This window comes from Dermacentor silvarum, chromosome 1 (assembly GCF_013339745.2).
Source record: "Dermacentor silvarum isolate Dsil-2018 chromosome 1, BIME_Dsil_1.4, whole genome shotgun sequence".
NCBI classification, from domain to species: domain Eukaryota; kingdom Metazoa; phylum Arthropoda; class Arachnida; order Ixodida; family Ixodidae; genus Dermacentor; species Dermacentor silvarum.
Genome location: NC_051154.1, coordinates 62,955,368 through 62,975,904, shown reverse-complemented (window position 1 = coordinate 62,975,904; position 20,537 = coordinate 62,955,368). Strand labels below are relative to the sequence as shown.

General features: G+C 46.6%; 1 protein-coding gene across 6 annotated transcripts in view; it reads left to right on the top strand.

The window, feature by feature from the left end:
- The window catches only part of LOC119464372 (transcriptional repressor CTCF), a 30,786-nt gene that overhangs the window by 6,605 nt on the left and 3,644 nt on the right, over positions 1-20,537 (top strand). For all 6 annotated transcript variants that reach the window (XM_037725313.2, XM_049668682.1, XM_037725337.2 and 3 more), the window contains exons 6-9: positions 3,401-3,667; positions 9,657-9,857; positions 10,206-10,407; positions 12,619-12,693. In XM_037725313.2, the coding sequence (XP_037581241.1) occupies positions 3,401-3,667; positions 9,657-9,857; positions 10,206-10,407; positions 12,619-12,693 (745 nt within the window). The remainder of the gene's footprint in view (positions 1-3,400; positions 3,668-9,656; positions 9,858-10,205; positions 10,408-12,618; positions 12,694-20,537) is intronic.

Sequence of the window (20,537 nt, the reverse complement as noted above, 5' to 3'; positions counted from 1 at the left end):
GACGAAAGCCTCTCTTAGCGATCAATAATCCCTGTCTCGCTCCAACTGGTTCCATCTTATGCCTGCAAATTTGCAAATTTCATTTTACCACCTAATTGTCTGTCCTCGACTGCACTTTTCATCCCTTGGCATCCATTCTGTAACTGTAATAGACCATCGGTTATCTGCCCTATGCATTACTTGGCCTGCCCAGCTTATTTTTCCTCTTAATGTCAACTACAGTATCGGCTACCCTCATTTTCTCTCTAATCCACACTGCTGTCTTCCTGTCTCTTAACGTTAGACCTAACATTTTTCATTCCATCGCTCATTGCACGGTTCTAGACTTCTCAAGCTTCTATTCACCTCCAAATTTCTTTCTGCCCCATATGTTAGTACTGGCAGAATGTAATGATTGTAGCGATAAGCTGCCCGTCATGATTTGGTTATGGCTGCAAACCCGTTTTTTATTCTGTAAATTTTATTCTCATGATCAAGGGTCCCTTGTGAGTAATTGGCCTAAATATATTCTTGCACAGATTCCAGAAGCTGACTGCAAATCATAAATTCTCATTCTCTTGCCAGGCAATTGAACATAACCTTTGTCTTCTGTATATCAATCTTCAACCCTACTCTTATACTTTGTCAGCTAAGGTCCTCAATCATTTGTTGCAAGTGATCAGCATTTCTGAACAGGACAATATTGTCACCTGTAGTAGTAGGGACAGTGTAAGAGCAGAGCCACAAGAAGAAAGAAGTGTGTGTACTAACTGCCCCTGCTTGATACTAGTTAGCTCTCGCCGCCGTTTTCTCCAGGAGCCAGCTGCTCTCAATAAACGCCGTCAGCCCCCTTTGAAGACACGTGGCAAAGTGGTGGAGGTGTGGATCTGAAAACCATAGCTTGCCGAGATATTCACCATTGATCCTCACTCATAATCCTTCCCAGTCTAATAGCTTGAATACTTCTAAGCTTGCCTTGCCTGACTCCCTTCTTCATCGGTATTTTTCCACTTTTCTTGTGGAGAATTAGCGTAGCTGTGGAGTCTTCATAGATATTTGCTAAGCCATTCACGTATGCTTCCTGTACTCCTAGACTGTGCAATGCCTCCATGAGTGCTGATATCTCTAGTGCAGGGGTTCTCAGGTACGTTCATCCCAGGGAACCCTGCTAAGCTACATAAAGTGCCAAGGAACCCCCCCCCCCCCCCCCCCCGATTTAACCGAATTATCGAGGGTATCAAGAACACAAACAAATGCTGCACTACGTCAACACGCTTTTATTTACTCAATGAATCGTCAAATCTTCTTTCTATTTACCACAAGACCAGTGCGGAAGCTGAAATTCTCTTCATCTCATGACTGATTAGCGCTAGCAGCGGCGAAGGCCTCGCGACATCCTTCGCGGCGCGCGTTTTCATCTCAGACGCGCTTTGCACTAACGGGCGCACATCCCGATTATTTTTTCGCCACTCAGCTGGTCGCCAACAAATTGTCCGTCCATCGCGATGTAGCCGGTGCTTTTTATCTTTGACAGCTTTGCACTGAGTAAAAGCGAAACTACTGCTTGCCGCAACCGCTGTCGACGAAACCGCGGCCGCTATCGACGCGATCATGGACGGCGATCTTGCGGTTCAGAAGGCAGGCGGCTGACGCACGCACCAAGTCAAAACGAAACTACCTTTCGCTGCGAGAAGTGCGGACGAAACTGCGGTCGCTATCGACGCTGCCATGGGAGGCGACTACGCAGTTGTGAAGGCTAAAGCCCCTATATTTATAAAAGTAGCGCCATTCTTAGATCTTGCCGCCACCGCGCTCACCCCGGCGCTTCCTCCTCGCCCTCTCTTAGCCGCCTCCTGTCGCCCCAGCCTCCTCCGCTCCCCCATTGGCCAATCCGTGTCACGTGGAAGTTCGCGTCGCGCTTTTGTATATTTTTTTCTTTCCAGCGCGCTCCGACTGCCATTCTCGGGCCTGTGCGACGAAAGTGCTGTACGCGCAAACGGATCAAACGTATTATGGACAAAAACTTCGTTGTGATGGCATGCTGCTGCGCCTTAAGTTGCCGCAACCGACAAGGCGAGGGCAAAAGGCTTTTTTTGTTTACCATCCGGCGTGCGCAAACGCTTGGTGCACACTTGATATTTGCGCCGTCTCGCATCGTCGCGTTGCTACTTCCAAAACGGCATTATTAAGACCAGTTACTGACTGACGAAGCAAAATCGCGCCTCAAGAACTTCTCCGCGGGGCGCGATCGAAGTTTTCCTCGGATTTCCTCTGGTAGCGCGTTAGCTGTCGTCTGCCACGGCAGGCCCGACGCAGGCGGCGCCACTGTCGATATCGCGCCTCGATCGCGCTGGTCGCGCCGAGCGCGATAGTGGAACGGAGGAGGAGGGAAGTGGATGGCGCTACTTTTATAAATATAGGGGCTTTAGTGAAGGCACGCAGCCGGCGCGCGCATCGAGTGAAAACGAAACTACTATTTGCCGCAACCGCTGCGGACGAAACTGCGGTGGTTATCGACGCGATCAGAGATAGCGACTACGCACTTACGCACTTACGGAGGCACGCGGCGATAAACGCAAGAATAAAGGCTTTAAAGGCACAATTAGGCACGAAGCGCTTCGGCGTTGCTGTCAGTCACGTGCCGCGTACGATTGCCGCTGAGGACCACGGCGATGCGGACTGCGCCGCTTCGTTTCGGTTGGACGCTACGCCGTTCTTGCTCTTCTGCGGCGCGCATTTGCGGTGCTCCGCGTTTTTTTTTTTTTTTTTTTTTTTTTTTTTTTTTTTTCCTTCAACGTATAGGTCAGTGCGCACGCTATCGGCACCTACCCTATCTACAAATAGGAGAAAGGCGCATGGTGGTAAGTTACGGCCTCTGAGATTCAAGTGCGAAAGCTTAGGCGCGCTGCCCGTTCTCAGAGGTTGGGTGGCTACAAGCTGCTTGCGTATTTATTGTGCAGTTCGCGCGTTGCTGTTACGCTCTGTGATGTGCTTTTTGACACTCGGGCATGGGTAATGGAGGTTCTTTGAATCAAGCGCACCTCGTGTTCGCCGTTTTAGACACTTGTCGGGAGCGGGACCAGGGAAAATTTATCAGTGGCTCGCGGAACCCCGAGCAGGGGCCTGCGGAACCCGTAGGTTCCGCGGAACCCACTTTGAGAACCCATGCTCTAGTGAATCAAATGCCTCTTTGTAATCAATTGAAGTCATATAAAGAGATTGGTTGGGCACTCTGCAGATTTCTCTATTACCTGCTTGATAACATGGATGAGATCAATTGCAGAATTCCCCTTCCTGAAACCAACCTGTTCTCTGGGTTGACTGAAATCAAGTGTTGCCCTGATTCTATTGGAAATTACCTTAGTGAATGTTTTGTGCAATACTGACAATATTGCGGTGGTATTTTGCCCTTATTGCCCAGGTACATGTAAAGAGCCATGAAGGAGAGAAATGCTTCAAGTGTGACCTGTGCCCGTATGCGTCCATCTCTCAACGTCATCTCGAGTCTCACATGCTGATTCATACGGACCAAAAGCCATTCCGTTGTGATGAATGTGACCAGGCTTTCCGACAGAAGCAACTGCTGAAGAGGCACAAGAATCTTTACCATGACCCCAACTATGTGCCCCCTATACCCAAGGAGAAGACTCATGAGTGTCCAGAGTGCTCTAAGGCATTCCGGCATAAGGTGAGTTACACCACAAGTGGGTTTTTCTTTGCCAAAATATGCACTAAACTTCCTCAGTTATTATTTGGATATTTCCTTACATATCTTAAGCAAGATTTTTGCAGAGGAAGGTAACTGAATATGGCAAAGTAGCCTTAAAAATTTTAGTACTTAACCTATTTTGCCACTTGCATTTACTTTAATATTTGAGACCAGAGCATTTGCTTCAATTACTTTCAATGAAAAGGGACACCAAATGTAAATTTTTAGTTCTGTACAGGCTGATGGATGAGTGTCTTTTTATTTGCATCAAAGTGCGTTGCTTTAATTACAGCACTGTGTCACCATTGCATTGAAGTACTTCGAGGTGGAAGCTGCTATAACTCATGATTTTCCCCGATCAGGGAACTTATGGGAACTTAGTATATATTCTTTCGTTTGAACTTGGAAGCCTAGTCCTAATATACTCTTTAGAGACTCAATAGGCGGGTTGCCTGTGCTAGAAACCTGTGCATTGCATGTACCATTCTCTCTTTTAGCGAGCATGCAGTAACGCTACACAGAGTTGGTTCATCTCATAGTCGGGCCTAATACTGATCAAAACTATGGGAACTGAGGCCTCAGCCTGGGGGCAAAATTTAAATGTGAGCAATGTTAGTCACTTGTCGAAGCATTAGCTCCAGGCCAAAGCTTCCTGTGTTTACACACACTTCATCTTCCCATGACCCATTTGTCTACTCATGCCTAGCTTTCAGTCATGTTGAATTATGAAACGCTTGCTAAGAATTAAACTCTGGTGTATTAAAATTGGCCTTGATCGGAATGATTGGGCATTCACTTAACATGAACTGTAATTTGTGTCAACAGGGGAGTGGAAGTAGAACCCCACTGATACGTTTTTCATGGGACCGTAAAAAAAAACAATGTAAGCCGGGAAACAGGAAAAATTGAGAAATGGGGGGGGGAGTTGTGTTGAGCTGCACACAATGTTATTTTAATTTTTATGTGTGAAAAAAAGTCGTAGTTTTGCCCGACAGCCGAAGTATCAATTGCGATAGCAAATTAGTTGACAACTATACAAAGTAAGAATAGTACTAGTTTTATCGTCCGTATAAACTTGTTAACATTCGCTTATTAACTATATTAACAAGCATGGTGTCAGCGCCCACAGGCAAACATGAACACATCACACTTGATGAGCGCGGGCGCTGTCAAACGCTGGCGTGAGGAATTTAAGCGCCGCTGCAGAAGCGAGCGAAGTGACCTTTGTGCTGTTGTCTATCGCTTCAACGCAAACTGAGTGCCGAGAACACACAGCACGCACAAAGCCACAAGCCGCCGATGCACCTGCACTGAGTAGACTCTGCCCCCAACGCAGATTGCTTTCAAGATATAGCCCGCGCGCCGCCGCGCAGTATGCAGTTAAGAGCACAACGCTGCCCACTATCCCTCCCCCCTCGCTCCCTTGCCGGTGTCTCGAGCGCAATGGCAGAAGGTGCGCTTCCTCCCTGCTTTTCTTTTTTTCGCGCGTGAGATTTAGACGTGGTCGTCGGCTCCCCTCGCGCGCTTTCACTCGCTCGCCCCTTGGACTTTATACGGAACATCTATGAGCCAAAACCAATTTTAGGGCTGCAACGTGTCATAGACACCATCTTTAGATAGCAAATATGGATCTCAAGGGTCATACTTTTGCTGACGAAAATCAAAAATACGTCATAAGTGTCGCCCTTGGCACTTTGGGCGGCCAATGCCATCGTCAAGCAACCAAGCCAAGCGACATGAAAAGTCAAAATGGCCACTCGGGCCGGCAGTTCGCAACGTATGATCCAAGAACGGTCCCACAGTTGCGATGTAACAGCGGGGTTACCAATGCATTGGGTTCTGTGGGAGCTGTGCCGGGACCGGCCGAAAACGACGTAACAGCCGGGAAAACGCAGCACCCGGGAATGTAACAGCGGGGTTCTACTGTAGTTCCTGTGGAAATTTGTCATATGGCCTGAACAAGTTAGCTTTTAAAAGCTGTGTTTTTGTTTGTCTGTTTGGTCTTTTTTTATTTCCCCTCCCACACTTTGAAGGCCTTAGGCCTTGGCAGGCATTGCAGTGCCAGTCCAAGTACGCAATTTCTTGCCTGGAAAAGCTGCCTAAGCTGACATGCTGTTTTCACACATACATCCTGTGTAAAAATATTTTTTTTTTTATAGTGTACTGTTTGATAGAAGTATTTTGGGCTGTCATGGATTGAAACAGAGGATGTACAAAAGAAGCATTTGCACATGTAGGCCAGTCCGAGCATTAAAGACAGCAAAGCTGTATGAGGGAGTTCTCACAGCCTTCCCGAGGGTCTAGTTTGCCATTGCTTGAAATCTATGTATGACTTTGCAATGGCTTCACTATATACTGTGCTATTCCTTCTATACCCGAGCCTTTTCAAACACTTTACTATAGACCCTTTTTGCGGAGTAGTTTGCTCTAAAGTAACAAGGGGATGGCCCTTTCGGCGGTGTACCATCTCAAGTGAAAGCGCACTAGTGCAAAACCATTAACGCATCTGCCATGCAACCAGCTGTAGGAAATATAGGAAATATAACTGCGACTCGCCGTGGTGGCTCAGTCAGCTAAGGCGTTGTGCTGCTGAGCACGAGATCGCGGAATCGAATCCCGGCCGTGGCGACCGCATTTCGATGGAGGCGAAATGCAAAAACACCTGTGTGCTTGCGTTGTAGTGCACGTTAAAGAACCCCAGGTGGTCAAAATTAATCCAGAGCCCTCCACTACAGCGTGCCTCATAATCATAACTGGTTTTGGCACGTAAAACACCAGAAAGAAGGGTCTTCTGGTTGCCCTTTGAGCGAACACGTAGTACCTCCTTGGTACCGCGTTTATCAACAACATAGCCTGCCGGAATGTTCAAAAAGATTGGAGTCTCGTCCGTATTTCCTATCTGGCCTATGGGGTAGTTGCGATCCCTATGCATCTTGATAATATAGCGTTGAAACTCCAGTAGTCTTTCCTTGTACTCGGCCGGGAGCTTTTGACAGAACGAAGTCCTTTGGCGAAGCGGGAATCTGGCGTGACGCATAAACTTCTGCTCCCGGAAGCAACTGGACTTCAAGGGGCCCTGAAACGGTTCGGACAAATTTTGTAGATGCATAGGGTACAGCTACAGTAAAAGATTTGCACCACAATTTGTGTGAAGCGCGTTATATTAAGAGAGCTATGGACAATTACAAGTTACCGTCCTCCATAGCTATGTTTTTTTCTCCTCAACTCGTTCGCCGAGTGATTGGGGCTAAGCTATGCCTTCACTGGCTCTACGTCATGATGTGACATGGAGTCGTCTACTTCCGGTTGTCTTGGAGCCAGCGTGCAAAGGCTGTCCAACCTCACCGCTAGCCGCCTTGCCGTCAATCACCAGTGAGAGTGATCCAAGCAGCGTGTGTGGCATTCCGGTAACCACAGGCGAGCTGGGCGTTTAGACGGATGGACAGAGCCGTAAACTAAAGCCCCATCATACTACTATTGCTGTGATGAAGGAGCTTCAGTGCAGATGTACGTGAGCGGCCTGATCTGTCTGCATGGTCCAGCCACCTGATGGCGTAGAGCTTAACCAGCCCAACAAATAGCTAATATTGCTGTAACTGAGTGTAAAACATTTTAAACATCTATAAAAACAATGTGTTCACTATTACGCTCCTGCCAAAAATTTACACCAGCAGCAAAGCAGAATACACTTGACTACTGCTATATTAGTTCTGAGTTTGGTTGAGCTCTGTGCCACCAGGTGGGGCTGCACCGTCCAGGCCGTTCACGTTTGCGCCTCCGTTCATCCCGCAAAACGCCCAGGCGCCGACAGCTTGCGCTTGCGTTTAGCCGAATACCAGACACGCGAAACACTATTGTGGTATATAGTCCTTCAATGTGAAGTGATGCCCACAAACGCGTAGGTGCTGGTTCTGATTGGATACCGACAACCAGCGCTACAGCCACATCGCTTACATGTTTGCATTGCAGAGGGACATGATGTCGCAGCTTCACATGTCGCTGATCGCTACGTTTGCAGTGCACAATGCAGGGGCGAACCATGGTGCTCGCGAAAAGGCAGATTGAGACCAACACAGATCGCGCGGCTCGGGTCAACACTGAGCTCATTGTAACACAAGCAGACGACACTTGCTGTGTGCCGGAAGTGCTTTAAAGAGTGTAGTGATACATTGTCCTTGTGCATTCTCTTTCTGTTACTTTCTTTTTATAGAACCGAATTAACTAAAATTTTAACTATTACGAACAACATTTGTTCACCCTAATGTTGGAAAAATTACTGATAACGCACCCTGGGCAGCCAATCGAATAGCTCGCCCTACTGACGTCATATGGTCAAATTGTGTCACCTGGTCAAGGGCGGCTGAAAACGCAGCCTATTGGCGTGCTGCTGCCTTTTTAAATCCTTATAATAAATTACACACTGTACTCGGATGCGTCAATTACTGATCAGAAGGACCTACCCTAACGACTCGGAACGTTTGTACAGAATCGTTTCAGGGACCCTTTAAATGTGTCACGAGGCCTTCGGTCTTATGTGCAAGCTTTCTTGTGTTGAGCTATACGAGTTTAGCGTGCACAGGCACGCCGAACTCGCAGACAAATTCTGCAAGGTCCTCCTCGATTGTTGGGTAACGGCCATTCTTTGGTCCACGGAATGCTTTCTGAGTAGGTGTGGCTTAAAATATGTGATCACGGTACTTCCTCCGGCCTAGACTGGTCGATTCGCTCAGTCCGAGATGACACGTTTCCTCTCTCTCCGGAAAACATGATCACCTGTTTCTTAAATGGGGTGATTTACTGTGTTATCCTGTTCATTACAGTGGCTCAGTGACTTGCGCAGCGTAGAAGTGTAAGCACGATGAACACACAACGAAGAGCGAAGTTCTGGATAGTTTTCATCTGGTGGTTTCATAATGCCGCCACAGCGCAATGCGATGGCCGCAGCATGCTCTAGCGGCGCATGCGTGGACTGCTATGCGCACGGACGGTGGCGCCACGGTGCCTCCCTACGCGCGATCATTGCAGTTTAAAGCGGAGATCGAAAAAAGAAAAAAACTCGCTATATCGCGTCACTAACACGAAAATGGCACGAGGCACGCTTTAAGGACGAAACCTTTTGAAGATAAAGCCGGAAAAGGAAAGCTCGCATTATATTCGGGTCACGAACCCGAATGTAGCGCGAGGCACATTTTGAATGCGATAATTATGGGGAAAAAAACTCGCGTTATATTCGTGCAAATACGGTATGCAACCCAGGCACAATTAAGTTAGAGCATAAAAATGCAACAGGTGTATAACAGCAGGGCACCATTATGGTATGAAGATATAGTGCAGAAAGATAAAGCCTTGCCAGAAGTGCACTTCATCGAACTATGTGACTACCTGGGTCATGTCAAAGATAGAACATTAACAAAGCAAAGTTCAGGCATGTTATGTGTCTTGCAGAAGCTGATCCCTTCCTTGTCTATAGAAATGTATAGGAGGCGTAGTAGGTTTTGCATACCACTACTTGTTCCTGAGATAGGTGGTTCATACTTCTTACGGTGGGAAAGATGCAAAGTCATGTGAAGAAACAATTGGGCAGGAAAGAGATCCTCTGGTTCTGTCCGGTCATTTCTTGCATGGTTTCGCTTCTTTGGTGTGTATATGCTTCTGTTGGATCCCAGCTTGCATACCTCAGTTACCTCAAATATTTTCTGTTGCTGCTGTACTTAATTAAGCACTTTGAAAATATTGTTACATGTAATATAGGATGACAACCACAATTGTTGGCTTATTGGCACTGCAGGTAGAGGTCAAACTGTCAACCTTGTCACCTGGAGTAGCATGCTAGGCATATAACCAGACAAACGTCTCCAGCCTCCATTAAGAATCTTTCTGAAGCCAAGTGTCCATTGTGCAAATGGACAAATTAGAGACTGCTGCAAATCCTGTTTGTGGTTTTGAAATTGCTTGTTGGCTTGTGCAGGGTAATTTGATCCGGCACTTGGCGATCCACGACCCAGAAGCAACAGCAGCTGAACGGGCAGAAGCTATGCGCATTGGTGAGCCCAAGGGTCCAGGAGAAGAGCCAGATGGCGAGGAGGATGACTACATGATGGAGGATGATGAGGATGACGACATGGATGATATGGGCATGGAGGATGGCATGGTCAATGAAGGCCAGCAGGTAGGCCAACCACCTGTTCTTAACTCTATCATACTACTCATTTCTTGCAATTGGGAATCTTTTTTTTCCATGAGTGTGCATATATATCAAGTTTCAAATAAAAATCAACTAGTCCTTTCTGTTCAATTTGTATTCAATTAACTCTTTTGTTACCGCGTCTATAAAACTTTTTCGATTTGAGCAACAGTTTTTCTACGCATCTTTAAACATTTCCGTTGGAATTCTACTAGCAACATCATGCACCGTCTGAAATGATGACTGAACTTTAACTACGTATTTCTCAGATTTTACAATGTTTGGCAGATTGGGGAGTCAGGATGTTGATTTCCATCCCTGTTCCTTTTACAGGTGGTTGTATTTGAGGTGATACAGATTCCTGCAGCGGATGGTGTAACTATGGAGCAGCATGCAATACGAGCAGTCCCCGAGGATGCGCTGCGCATGACCAGTAATGGTAGTGTCATCACTGGTGCTGATGGCCAAGAGCTCACCATCATTCAGCAGGTTCCTCAGGATCAATCTGTAGTCACCGAGGTGGTTAACAAAGCTGGTAAGCTTCGTGCCAATTTTTTTTTCTAGTCATGTTGCAGATAAGCACAGACAGTGCTGTTGATTATTGAGATCGGGCTGGGGTGGCAAAAGTGGGTCCCCGCAGCACCCCCTTTTTTTCCTTCAGCTTAATTTTCTCGATTTAGAGTTAATTTTGTGATACAGTATGCACAGTTCTTTAGTTATACCATAGAATCTCAATAAATGGGAAGTATACTGCTTAAACTGAACAGCCTTATGGTTGGTTGGTCTTTCATAAGACAATGCACAGAACAAAAGTTTGTTAGACGGAACTGAAAAGGTTACCAAAAATGGCATTAGGACAGGCATCATTGTTAGCACCTTTCGTTTTTATGGTTTGTTGCCAGTTCTCTACATTATTTCCAAGATGGCTTTTGGTGACTTTTGTTGGTGCCGTGGTTAGACATCTTTCCTTTGTTATTCCTTTGTTTTCTTGTTTCCTTTGTTATTTCCTTTGTTATTCCTTTCCTTTGGTATTGTGGTTTCTTTGTGTTGGCAGTGTTGGTGAGCTGCAAGCTTGATTAGTGTTTCCGATGGCAGCACAGATACGCCCACACACTGCACTCACGCTGGAAATGAAAGTTGTCTATGAGTTTAGTTGCTTCACTAAAATGGCTATATCTTTTTTACTATATGACTCTCTTTGTAATTATGTTTTGTGCTGCTAACTCTAGTAAGTGGCTGCAAGCAAGTATAAATTTTATAAGAAGAAGCTTATCAGATGTGCTACACCTACCATCTGCTGTCGGCAATCGAGTATCTGCCCCTTTCAAAGGAGCTTCTTGTGTGCTCAATCTGTCTGTAAATGAAACTCCTGATAAACGGAACTTATTTTCTTGGTCCCTTGAGGTTCCGTTTAACAAGAGTCCACTGTATTAATATAAATCATAGTGACCTTATGTTTACGATTGAACTGCCTAGATTGGTAGCCTCTAGGTAAGCATCAATTTGTGTGGTTATGTGTGTAAATAATAGTTTTAATAATTTTGTTTTTAGTTGGTGATTATGGGCAGCTGATGCATCAAGCAGTTTGGAACCCACCTTCTGTATTGTCTAGTTGAATGGTGAAATTTTTTACAAACAAGCTCTTGTAAGAACTGATCTTGAGTGAAAAAATTTATCGAAGAAGTCACCTGGGACCATGTTGCTTTTTTTAAACTGTATTCACATGGGGGAGCCCTTAACTTGAAGGGGCCCACGATGCCATGAGCCATTGGGTTGCTTCACACTGCTTACCCGCTCACACTAGCTGTGCGAGGATTGAAGGATGTCAATGTTTGCTGGAGTTTCAGCAGCTTATAATCTTCACACCAGCATGCCTATGCATGAGCATGGGTATGCTGTGTTGAAACGCTTCATCATAAGATGAGTCACTTCATCACTGAGCTTTGACATTTCATCAGGTGTTTGTGCCACTGAAAAACAATCGCTGCAAAGTGAACAGCACCCGTAAGCACGGTGGGTTGCACAACAGGTTGCTAGACTGGTTGGCAAAATCCCTGCTATCTCTCCCGCCAAGAGGGGAAGTTTCGTACCAGTGGAGCAAAACATCTCTCATCTCCCGGTGATGTCTATGTCACCCCCTTGGCCCTGAAAAGGCCAGACATTGTTGTCACATGATCCACGCTCCCCACTGCAAAGTGAGGAATTTCTTCCCCTTGTGAATACTGCTTTAAACAAGTGCAGGAAAAAATGCTGGTCACTCAGAACCACAAATGCAGGCTTTACAACATAGACGCTTAGCTCGTCACGTGGTTTAGGCGTGCTCGCTTACAAATAGATCAACTACGCTATATTAGTTTTGGTTTTGAGGAGGTGCCAGCGACCATGCTGCTGACGTAATAAAAAAATCATCGCCCTTTCTGCTCGACTGTGTCCGAATTAGCATGCTTAGTCCGAATTATCGAACGGCAAGCTGCAAAGTGTCCGAAATTTATGTTGTCCTTATCTGTACGTTAAGTCAGTGGGGCCAGTGACAGGGCCGTGCAGCTGTCCAAATAATCAGTTGGTGACTAGTTTTGCAGTCTAGGAGGGCCTTGCATTCTTTGTCTTCGATTGTAAAAGCTAATGTGTTCTCCTGTGTTCTGAGGTACTTTGACATATAATACATTAAATTGTGATATTTTATGGACTGTTTTTATGCAAGGATTATAACTGAAATAATTTACCCCCCCCCCCTCCCCCCTTTTAGCACTTGTACCAATGAAACGGCCGCGTGGACGGCCAAGGAAATATGCCACCATGGAGGCAGCTGCCAGCAATCAGGGTAATTTCACATGACCACCCTTTTAGTACTCATAGTAAAGGCAATCAATCACAGAATAGTTGCCTTTATATTCCTTGCTATTTGCTTACTGAGTGAGTTGTCTCAAGACATGCTAACTCTGTGGTTAGAGCATTTTGTGTGTTCTGGTAATTGAAATTTGTTTCGTTGAAATTTTTACCCTGTGAATTGACAAAGGGAGAGCATTAGAGAGGATGAGTGCTATTGCATAGTTTATAGTTGTAGTTCCACACTTGTAGTTGCCGTTTGCGGCAACTACAAATGTGGTATTTGTCTAGGTCATGGGTTCTCAAAGTGGATTCCGCGGAACCCGGGGGTTCCGCAGGCCCCTGCTCGGGGTTCCGCGAGCCACTGATAAATTTTCCGTGGTCCCGCACTCGCTAAGTGGCGAAAACGGCGAACACGAGGTGCGCTTGATCCACAGAACCTCAATTACCTATGCCCGAGTGTCAAAAAGCACATCACAGTGCGTAACGGCAACGCGCGAACTGCGCAATAAATCCGCAAGCAGCTTGTAGCCACCCAATCTCCGAAAACGGGCAGCCATGGACAGCGCGCCTAAGCTTTCGCACTTGAATCTCGGAGGCTCTAACTTACCACCGTGCGCATTTCTCCCGTTTGTAGATAGGGTAGGTGCCGATAGCGTGCGCACTGATGTTATACTTCGGAGGAATAAAAAAAAAAACTGCATGCGCGGAGCACCACAAGTGCGCGCCGCAAAAGAGCTAAAACGGCGCTAGCGTCCAAAAACGAAGCGATGCAGTCCTCATTGGTATGGTCCTCAGCGGCAATCGTACGCTATACGTGACTGACAGCAACGCCGGAACTCTTCGTGCCTAATTGTGTGCGCAAAGCCTTTATTCTTGCGTTAATCGCCGCGCGTAACACCGCGTTGGCGGCTAGCCGCGTGTCTTCATAAGTGCGTCATCGCGATCTATGATCGCGTCAATAACCAGCACAGTTTCGTCCGCAGCAGCGGTTGCGGGAAATAGTAGTTTCGTTTTGACGGTGCGTGCGTCGGCTGCGTGCCTTTCGCAGCTGCGTAGTCGCCATCCATGATCGCGTCGATAGCAACCTCGGTTTCGTGCGCACTTGTTGCAGCAAATGATAGTTTCGTTTTGACTTGGTGAGTGCGTGGGCTATGGTGTCGGCCGCCTGCCTTCTGAACCGCAAGGTCGCCGACCATGATCTCGTTGATAACGGCCGCGGTTTTCTCCGTAGCGGTTGCGGTAAGCAGTAGTTTCGCTTTCAGTCAGTGCAAAGCTGTCGAAGATGAAGAGCACCGGCTACATCGCGATGGGCGGGCAATTTGTTGGCGACCAGCTCACTAGCGAAAAAATAATCGGGATGTGCGCGCGGTAGTGAAAAGCGTGTCTCAGATGAAGACGCGCGCCGCGGCTGCGCTGCGAAGGATGTCGCGAGGCCTTCGCCGCTGCTAGCTCAAATAAGTCATGAGATGACGAGAACTTCAGCTTCCGCACTGCTCTTCTTCTTTCTAGGGTTTTACGTGCCAAAACCAGTTCTGACTGTGAGGTACGCCGTAGTGGAGGGCTCCGGATTAATTTTGACCACCTGCGGTTCTTTAACATGCACTACAACGCAAGCACGTACACGGGCAAAAGTTTTTGCATTTCGCCTCCATCGAAATGCGGCCGCCACGGCCGGGATTCGATCCCGTGACCTCGTGCTCAGCCACGAAACGCCTTTGCTAACTGAGCCACCACGGCGGGTGCCGCACTGCTCTTGTGCAAAATAGAAACAAGATTTGCTAATTCATTCAGTAAATAAAAGCCTGTTGACGTAGTAAGCATTCATTTATTGTTTTCTTGATACCTTGGGTAATTCGACATTCGGTTAATTAGGACATTTTAATTCGGTTAAATGGGGGGATTCTTTGGCGCTTCATGGAGCTTAGCAGGGTTCCTTGGAACCAACATGCTTGAGAACCCCTGGTCTAGGTAATAAAAAAAAATTGTAGCTCTTTCACGCAACAATGCAATAAAGATCAGGCAATGCCCTTCTGAAAATTCCTGCACTCTGCTGAAGTTCTCGGTATGTTGCATCACCTTCCTGACGTTCCCCTATGCATGCACATGTTTGTACAACAATTACAGAGTTATGCTGTCTTGGAATTACTAGCATAGTGCAAGCAAGACTGAGACACAGGAATAGAAAATGAGCACACAATCTCTGTGTGTGTGTTCGTGTGCACTGCGGGTTTTTGCATCAATAATAACTGCACACACCTCTCTCCTTCCAGCGGCTAATGTGAGGGTAGACATCTTCGCTACACCTAGGTGCAGCTATGTGCAACGCCACAGGTTGCATCAGCAGTGCACTGACCAATCCAAATTGGCAGTGGGGGCATGATTGAGAGGGTGCTAGATTGGTACTCAAAGCTACGCAACTGCAAAAATGGTGCTTCATATAACACAGAAAAAATGACCCTTTGCCGCACAACCAGTTCATTCAGGCACATTATGTTGCAGTTTTGATTGGGTGGTTTACAAGCTACAACTGCAAAGCAGTTTGTCAGAGCGACACCTAAAGTTACCTGCTGCTAGCAGTGGCAGAGCCGCGACTTTGTAGTGATGCCTTATGACTTATTCTATACTAGTCTTATCATCCACCGCTCACGGCCGGCTGATCCCATTGATAACGCGAGCGGACCGTCGCTCTGACCACTGATAAAGCACAATAAGCGCGAAATGGCATTATTACCGGAAAGGCATCGCTACAAAATACCGGCCCAGTATGCTTAATCCACTTCTGGAAGACAGAACAAATGTAGGAATGTGTTTATATTTTATTTTATTTTTAAAATAATGTCTTACGTTATACAGGTGCCGTGAATCAAATGTTAAAAGGGCCCATACCATGTTTGGGCATTGCAAGCTGATAAGTGTGGTGTGTAGATCACACGTTGACAACCGTGTCTGCGAAGTATCAAACCACTCTACTGCGTGAAAACTGCTCAAATTGCTCAAATTCCAAATGAAGGCCTGTGTGCCCTTCCTCTTGAGGGAGGTCTGGTTATTGCAAAAGAATCAAGGTCTCACGCACACAAACACCTCAATGTAAGACTGCAGTGTCACCTGTTATGGCACTTTGGTAAATTGTCCTATGAAGAATACACAGTACTGCCACTGGAAGTACACCATGTTGCAGAAAACAAAGAGAAGAAAAAAATTGTGCAGATCCCATGCACTGTGGGAATCGATGTTATGCAAAGCATTTTGCAGGCTATGCAGCATTGTTTGGGTTGCCACAAAGCGTTACCAGGTTGACCAATGTGTTTGTGCAAGTCCAGTATATTTGTGTGTGTGAGGCGAGTACAGTAAACTTGGATTGCGTATGTGTGTGACGACGCCAGCAAGGCTATGATGATGGTAACGATTGCATGATTTCTATGACTGATCGAATTGATGTGAATAAGTGGCATGGAAGTGCGACGAGATGGGTAAAGAACGCACGAATGAAATGCTCAGTGACAGCAGCATATTGTATCACTTAAAGGACACAAACGGATGATTTGACAGCAATACTGTAGCACAGCCTGAAGCCCGTGTCCTTTTATAGCCATTCGAATGATGGCGTGGTGCAGCTGCTCGCTTGACCAAGCTGTGATGATGCTGCCATAGTGGAATTCGATGCAGCGTTGTTGTACTCAGACACTATGTGCACCATGAAAGAGTACACCTCGATGTTTGACTGAGCAGCCTGGTAACGATGAGAAGGGCTGTGAAAGTCCGGTATGAGCTCTGGGAGGAACGAGGAGGCGGCGCATTGCTCTCCCGTGGGAAACTTGCTTTTCAATCGCTGCTTGAATGGATACAACCACCACCCGGCCGAGATACTATCTTCTTGCGCGGGCCACCTGGCTCAAGCGCAGATGTTATGCAAGAATCAGAGGCGAGAGTCTGATTACAAAGCTGGAATGATGATGCAACGACCATCACTGCATCACGAACGCAAGCATATACAGTTAATTAAACCTGCTTATAACGAACCTCCATATAATGAATTCCTGGATATAACGAAGTTTTTCTATTCGCCGTCGTTACTCCATAGAAGCATGTGTATTTGAGACCTCTACGTAACGAAGTGGCAGCGGGAGACCCCCTCGAAATAATGAATTTCCCCCGCCGACAACCTAGAGATTTTGCCGCAAATTTTGTCATGCACGAGCAGCAACCAGAAGCACCTTCTCCGCCGCGACGAAATGCGATGCAAACGCACGTGTGCGTGCGAGCGTGTGCGAGTCGGGCCTGCTTTCCTCGACCCGGCGATCTTGCCGCCGCAGGCGTGACCTTTCCCCCTCCCTTCATTCAAACCTGATCCTGCCGCTTGCTGCAGCTGGCCTAGCCTGCCAAGCTGGCACTCTCCTTTTCCAGTTGATGTTGCCGACGCGCTGGCAAACACTGTGACACATCACACTCGATGAGTGCGGACACGCGCTGTCAAACGCTGGCGGCACATCACACTCGATGAGTGCGGACACGCGCTGTCAAACGCTGGCGGCATGTGGAAGCACTGCTGCAGCAGCGAGTGAAGTCACCTTCGTGCTGTTGTCTATCGCTTCAACGCAAACTGAGCGCCGAGAACACATAGCACGCACAAAGCTACGAGCCGGCGACGCACCTACACTGCCTAGACTCTGCCCCAACGCAGATCGCTTTCAAGATACGGCCCGCGTGACGCTCCCCCCTCGCTCCCTGCTTTTCTTTCTTGCGTGCGCGAGATTTAGACGCGGTCGTCGGCTCTCCTCGCGCGCTTTCACTCACTCGCACTTACAGCATACAGCGCGCGGCGACGGCGTTATCGCCCTTGAACTTTATACGGAACACCTATGAGCCAAAACCAATTTTAGGGCCTCAACGCGTCATAGACACCATCTTTAGATAGCAAATACGGATCTCAAGGGCCATACTTTTGCTGGCGGAAACCAAAAATACTTCAATTTTTTGCCCCCGGCACTTTGGGTGGCCAATGCCATCGTCAAGCCACCAAGCCAAGCGACATGAAAAGTCAAAATGGCCGCTCAGGGCCGGCGTGGGGTGGCAGTTCGCAACGTACGATGCGGGAACGGTCCCACAGTTGCGACGCAACAGCGGGGTTACCAATGCATTGGGTTCTATGGGAGCTGTGCCGGGACCGGCCGAAAACTACGTAACAGTCGGCAAAACACAGCACCCGGGAACGTAACAGCGGGGTTCTACTGTATCACTATACGACGCTACGACGCCATCGTGACGCTCGCTCTTCGTTTCCGATGCCTCGCGCTTGTGCGAAACGACACGCGTCCACGCATCCAGTACCTGGTGTGACATTCCATAGATGCGTGCTTCGACGAAAACGGAAAACGGGTGCGCGTTACAATCGAGGGTGCGTTTATATCGAGTAAATACGGTAATCGTTTCTTTTTTGAATTTTCATGCCAAACCTGCATATAACAAAATCCTCTTTATAACAAAGTTTTTCGGGAATTTGTCAATTTCGTTATATCCAGGTTTAACTGTAATAATCATTCCATTAGTTCTTGTCATGATAATGTCATGCGGTGCATGTATGTCATGAATTTACCTTACCCTTGTCATGCATATCATGACATTCATGGAAATCATCTCGTGACTTGACATACAGACCATGTCATTTATGACGTACATGGAATTACATGTCATTAATGTCACAAATGCATGGATGGCGCGACATGCATATCCAGAATATATCCAATTAAAGAAATGCATGTCATGTCGTTCAGTCAATTACAGCCATTCAGTCATGACATGCTTGTCATTCATGTCAGTTCCATTTTCTAACGAGTTATATATCAGGATATTTATGACATACATCAGTGACATCACATGAATGACATGAAATGATGGCGCCATGGTCATTTCTTTTACTGGAATGTATCAGGATATGTGTGGCAAGACATGTGTGCATGACATTACAAGAATGACGTGAAATGACATGCTCATGCATGTCTTGTCATGCAATTCATGGTATTCATGTCATGACATGTCATTCATATCCAGGTATATATAGAGTTAAAGAAATGACTATGACATACATGCCATGACAAGCATGTGATATCATTGATGACATGTGCTTGTATGTCAGGTCATGCATGCATTTCATTCATAGCCTGATATATATTGAGTTAAAGAAATGACCACGACGGCATCACGTCATTCATACCATTTGTCATGACATGCATGCCATGACAAATGTCATGTCATGAGATGTCATTCATGTTATGTATGCATGCATGCCATGCTGTCCCATGCCTATTCTGAAGAAACAGCCACGTTGCATCACAACGTAGGAGGCTGGACAGACAGGCAGACTCATTTGCTCAGTCACTCGATGTGAATGTGACCACGACCTACTCAAATACTGACCTGCTCAGCTGGCAGTTCTCTATGGAGCCGCCTGCGCCGGTTCTCGTTCCAGACTTCGCCACTATGGTTACCCCTCTCGACGATCAACGGGCGCATAGTTATAGCACACATGCGGGCGCGCTGTACAAGTGCTTCACCCGTGCAATGTGCTTTAATTTAGGCATATTTTGATTTATTGTAATGCTTGCGATTGTGAGAATGTTTAGCTGCACTTCAGCCAACATTTCAAAGCGTTAATTTAAAAAAGTAACAACTGCACCAAAACTGGGGCTCAATTTCGGTTCTTCAGCAAATGACTACTGTTGCGCACGTTTTTGTTGTTTTTGTTGACCGTGCAAATGAGAAATGGGCTTATTTGTTGTGCACGAGCTTAGCGAACATTATTATGCACTTTTCAGTAGAGCCCTCCTGTGTAAATACTATTTCGAGCGGTCGCTTGGAGGGCGGTTAAATTTTTTTTTTTTTTTTTTTTTTTTTGCCTTTCTTAATCCGGCAATAGCGCATAAGCTTTAGCATCTACCTCATGCTTGTATACAGAGGAGAACTCCTGTCTCGGGTATGGCAGCCCACCTTTCCCTGCCATAATGATCCCCACAGTCGCAGCTAAGATGGTAGATCATAGGACCTATATCTATATAGCTTTCGACACACCACTGAAATATCACTTCTGCGGCTAAAGAAAAAAAACTAGAAACTGTAAAAAACTAGAAAGGGGGCGCTGAATGTTTTGATGTTGCTAGATTTGTTTGGGACCCTTAACAAATATTTTGGGTCCTGGAGAGTGTCTAAAGTGCATTGTACTGTTCAAGAAAGTACAATCTGCAATAAAATTCCAAGGCCCAGTGTGCAAGTCTGGGCACCATCAACTTCGCAATCTTCTGAACTCTCATTGAAGATTAGTGGTGCATCTGTTTGTACCAATTTATGACTTGTCGTTCTGTGACAGGCTTTGCAACGCACGTAATGGATACGACCGAGGACCATTTATTTACTCCATAAAATTTCACTGTATAACGTACGTGCTTGCACTTCGTTTCAGTTCCTTTTTGCTGATTACATGCGGCTCGCTTTTGGTACGGCACCTAGGGTACAATGAGTAGAAGTATTGAAAGCAGTAAATCTTACCTTCAGTCTTTGTCATGTTCTGGCCTTTGTTGCAAAAAATTTCATGCAATCCTTGCCTTGCACGCTAATTTGATACCGGTGGCGAAGGTATTCGGGAAATTGCCTTTAAGTGGCAATAAATGTACGGGCACATCACTTTAATCATAGAACACCTACGTATAACAATTTAAGGCATGTAGCTGCATTTTCGGCATGCCAAGTAACACTAGGGCAGCCTCGCCTTTCTTAGAAACTGCATCCCTTGATCCATTTTTTCACCAAGAGAGAGAGAGAGAGATAAATGAGATGCGAAAGGCA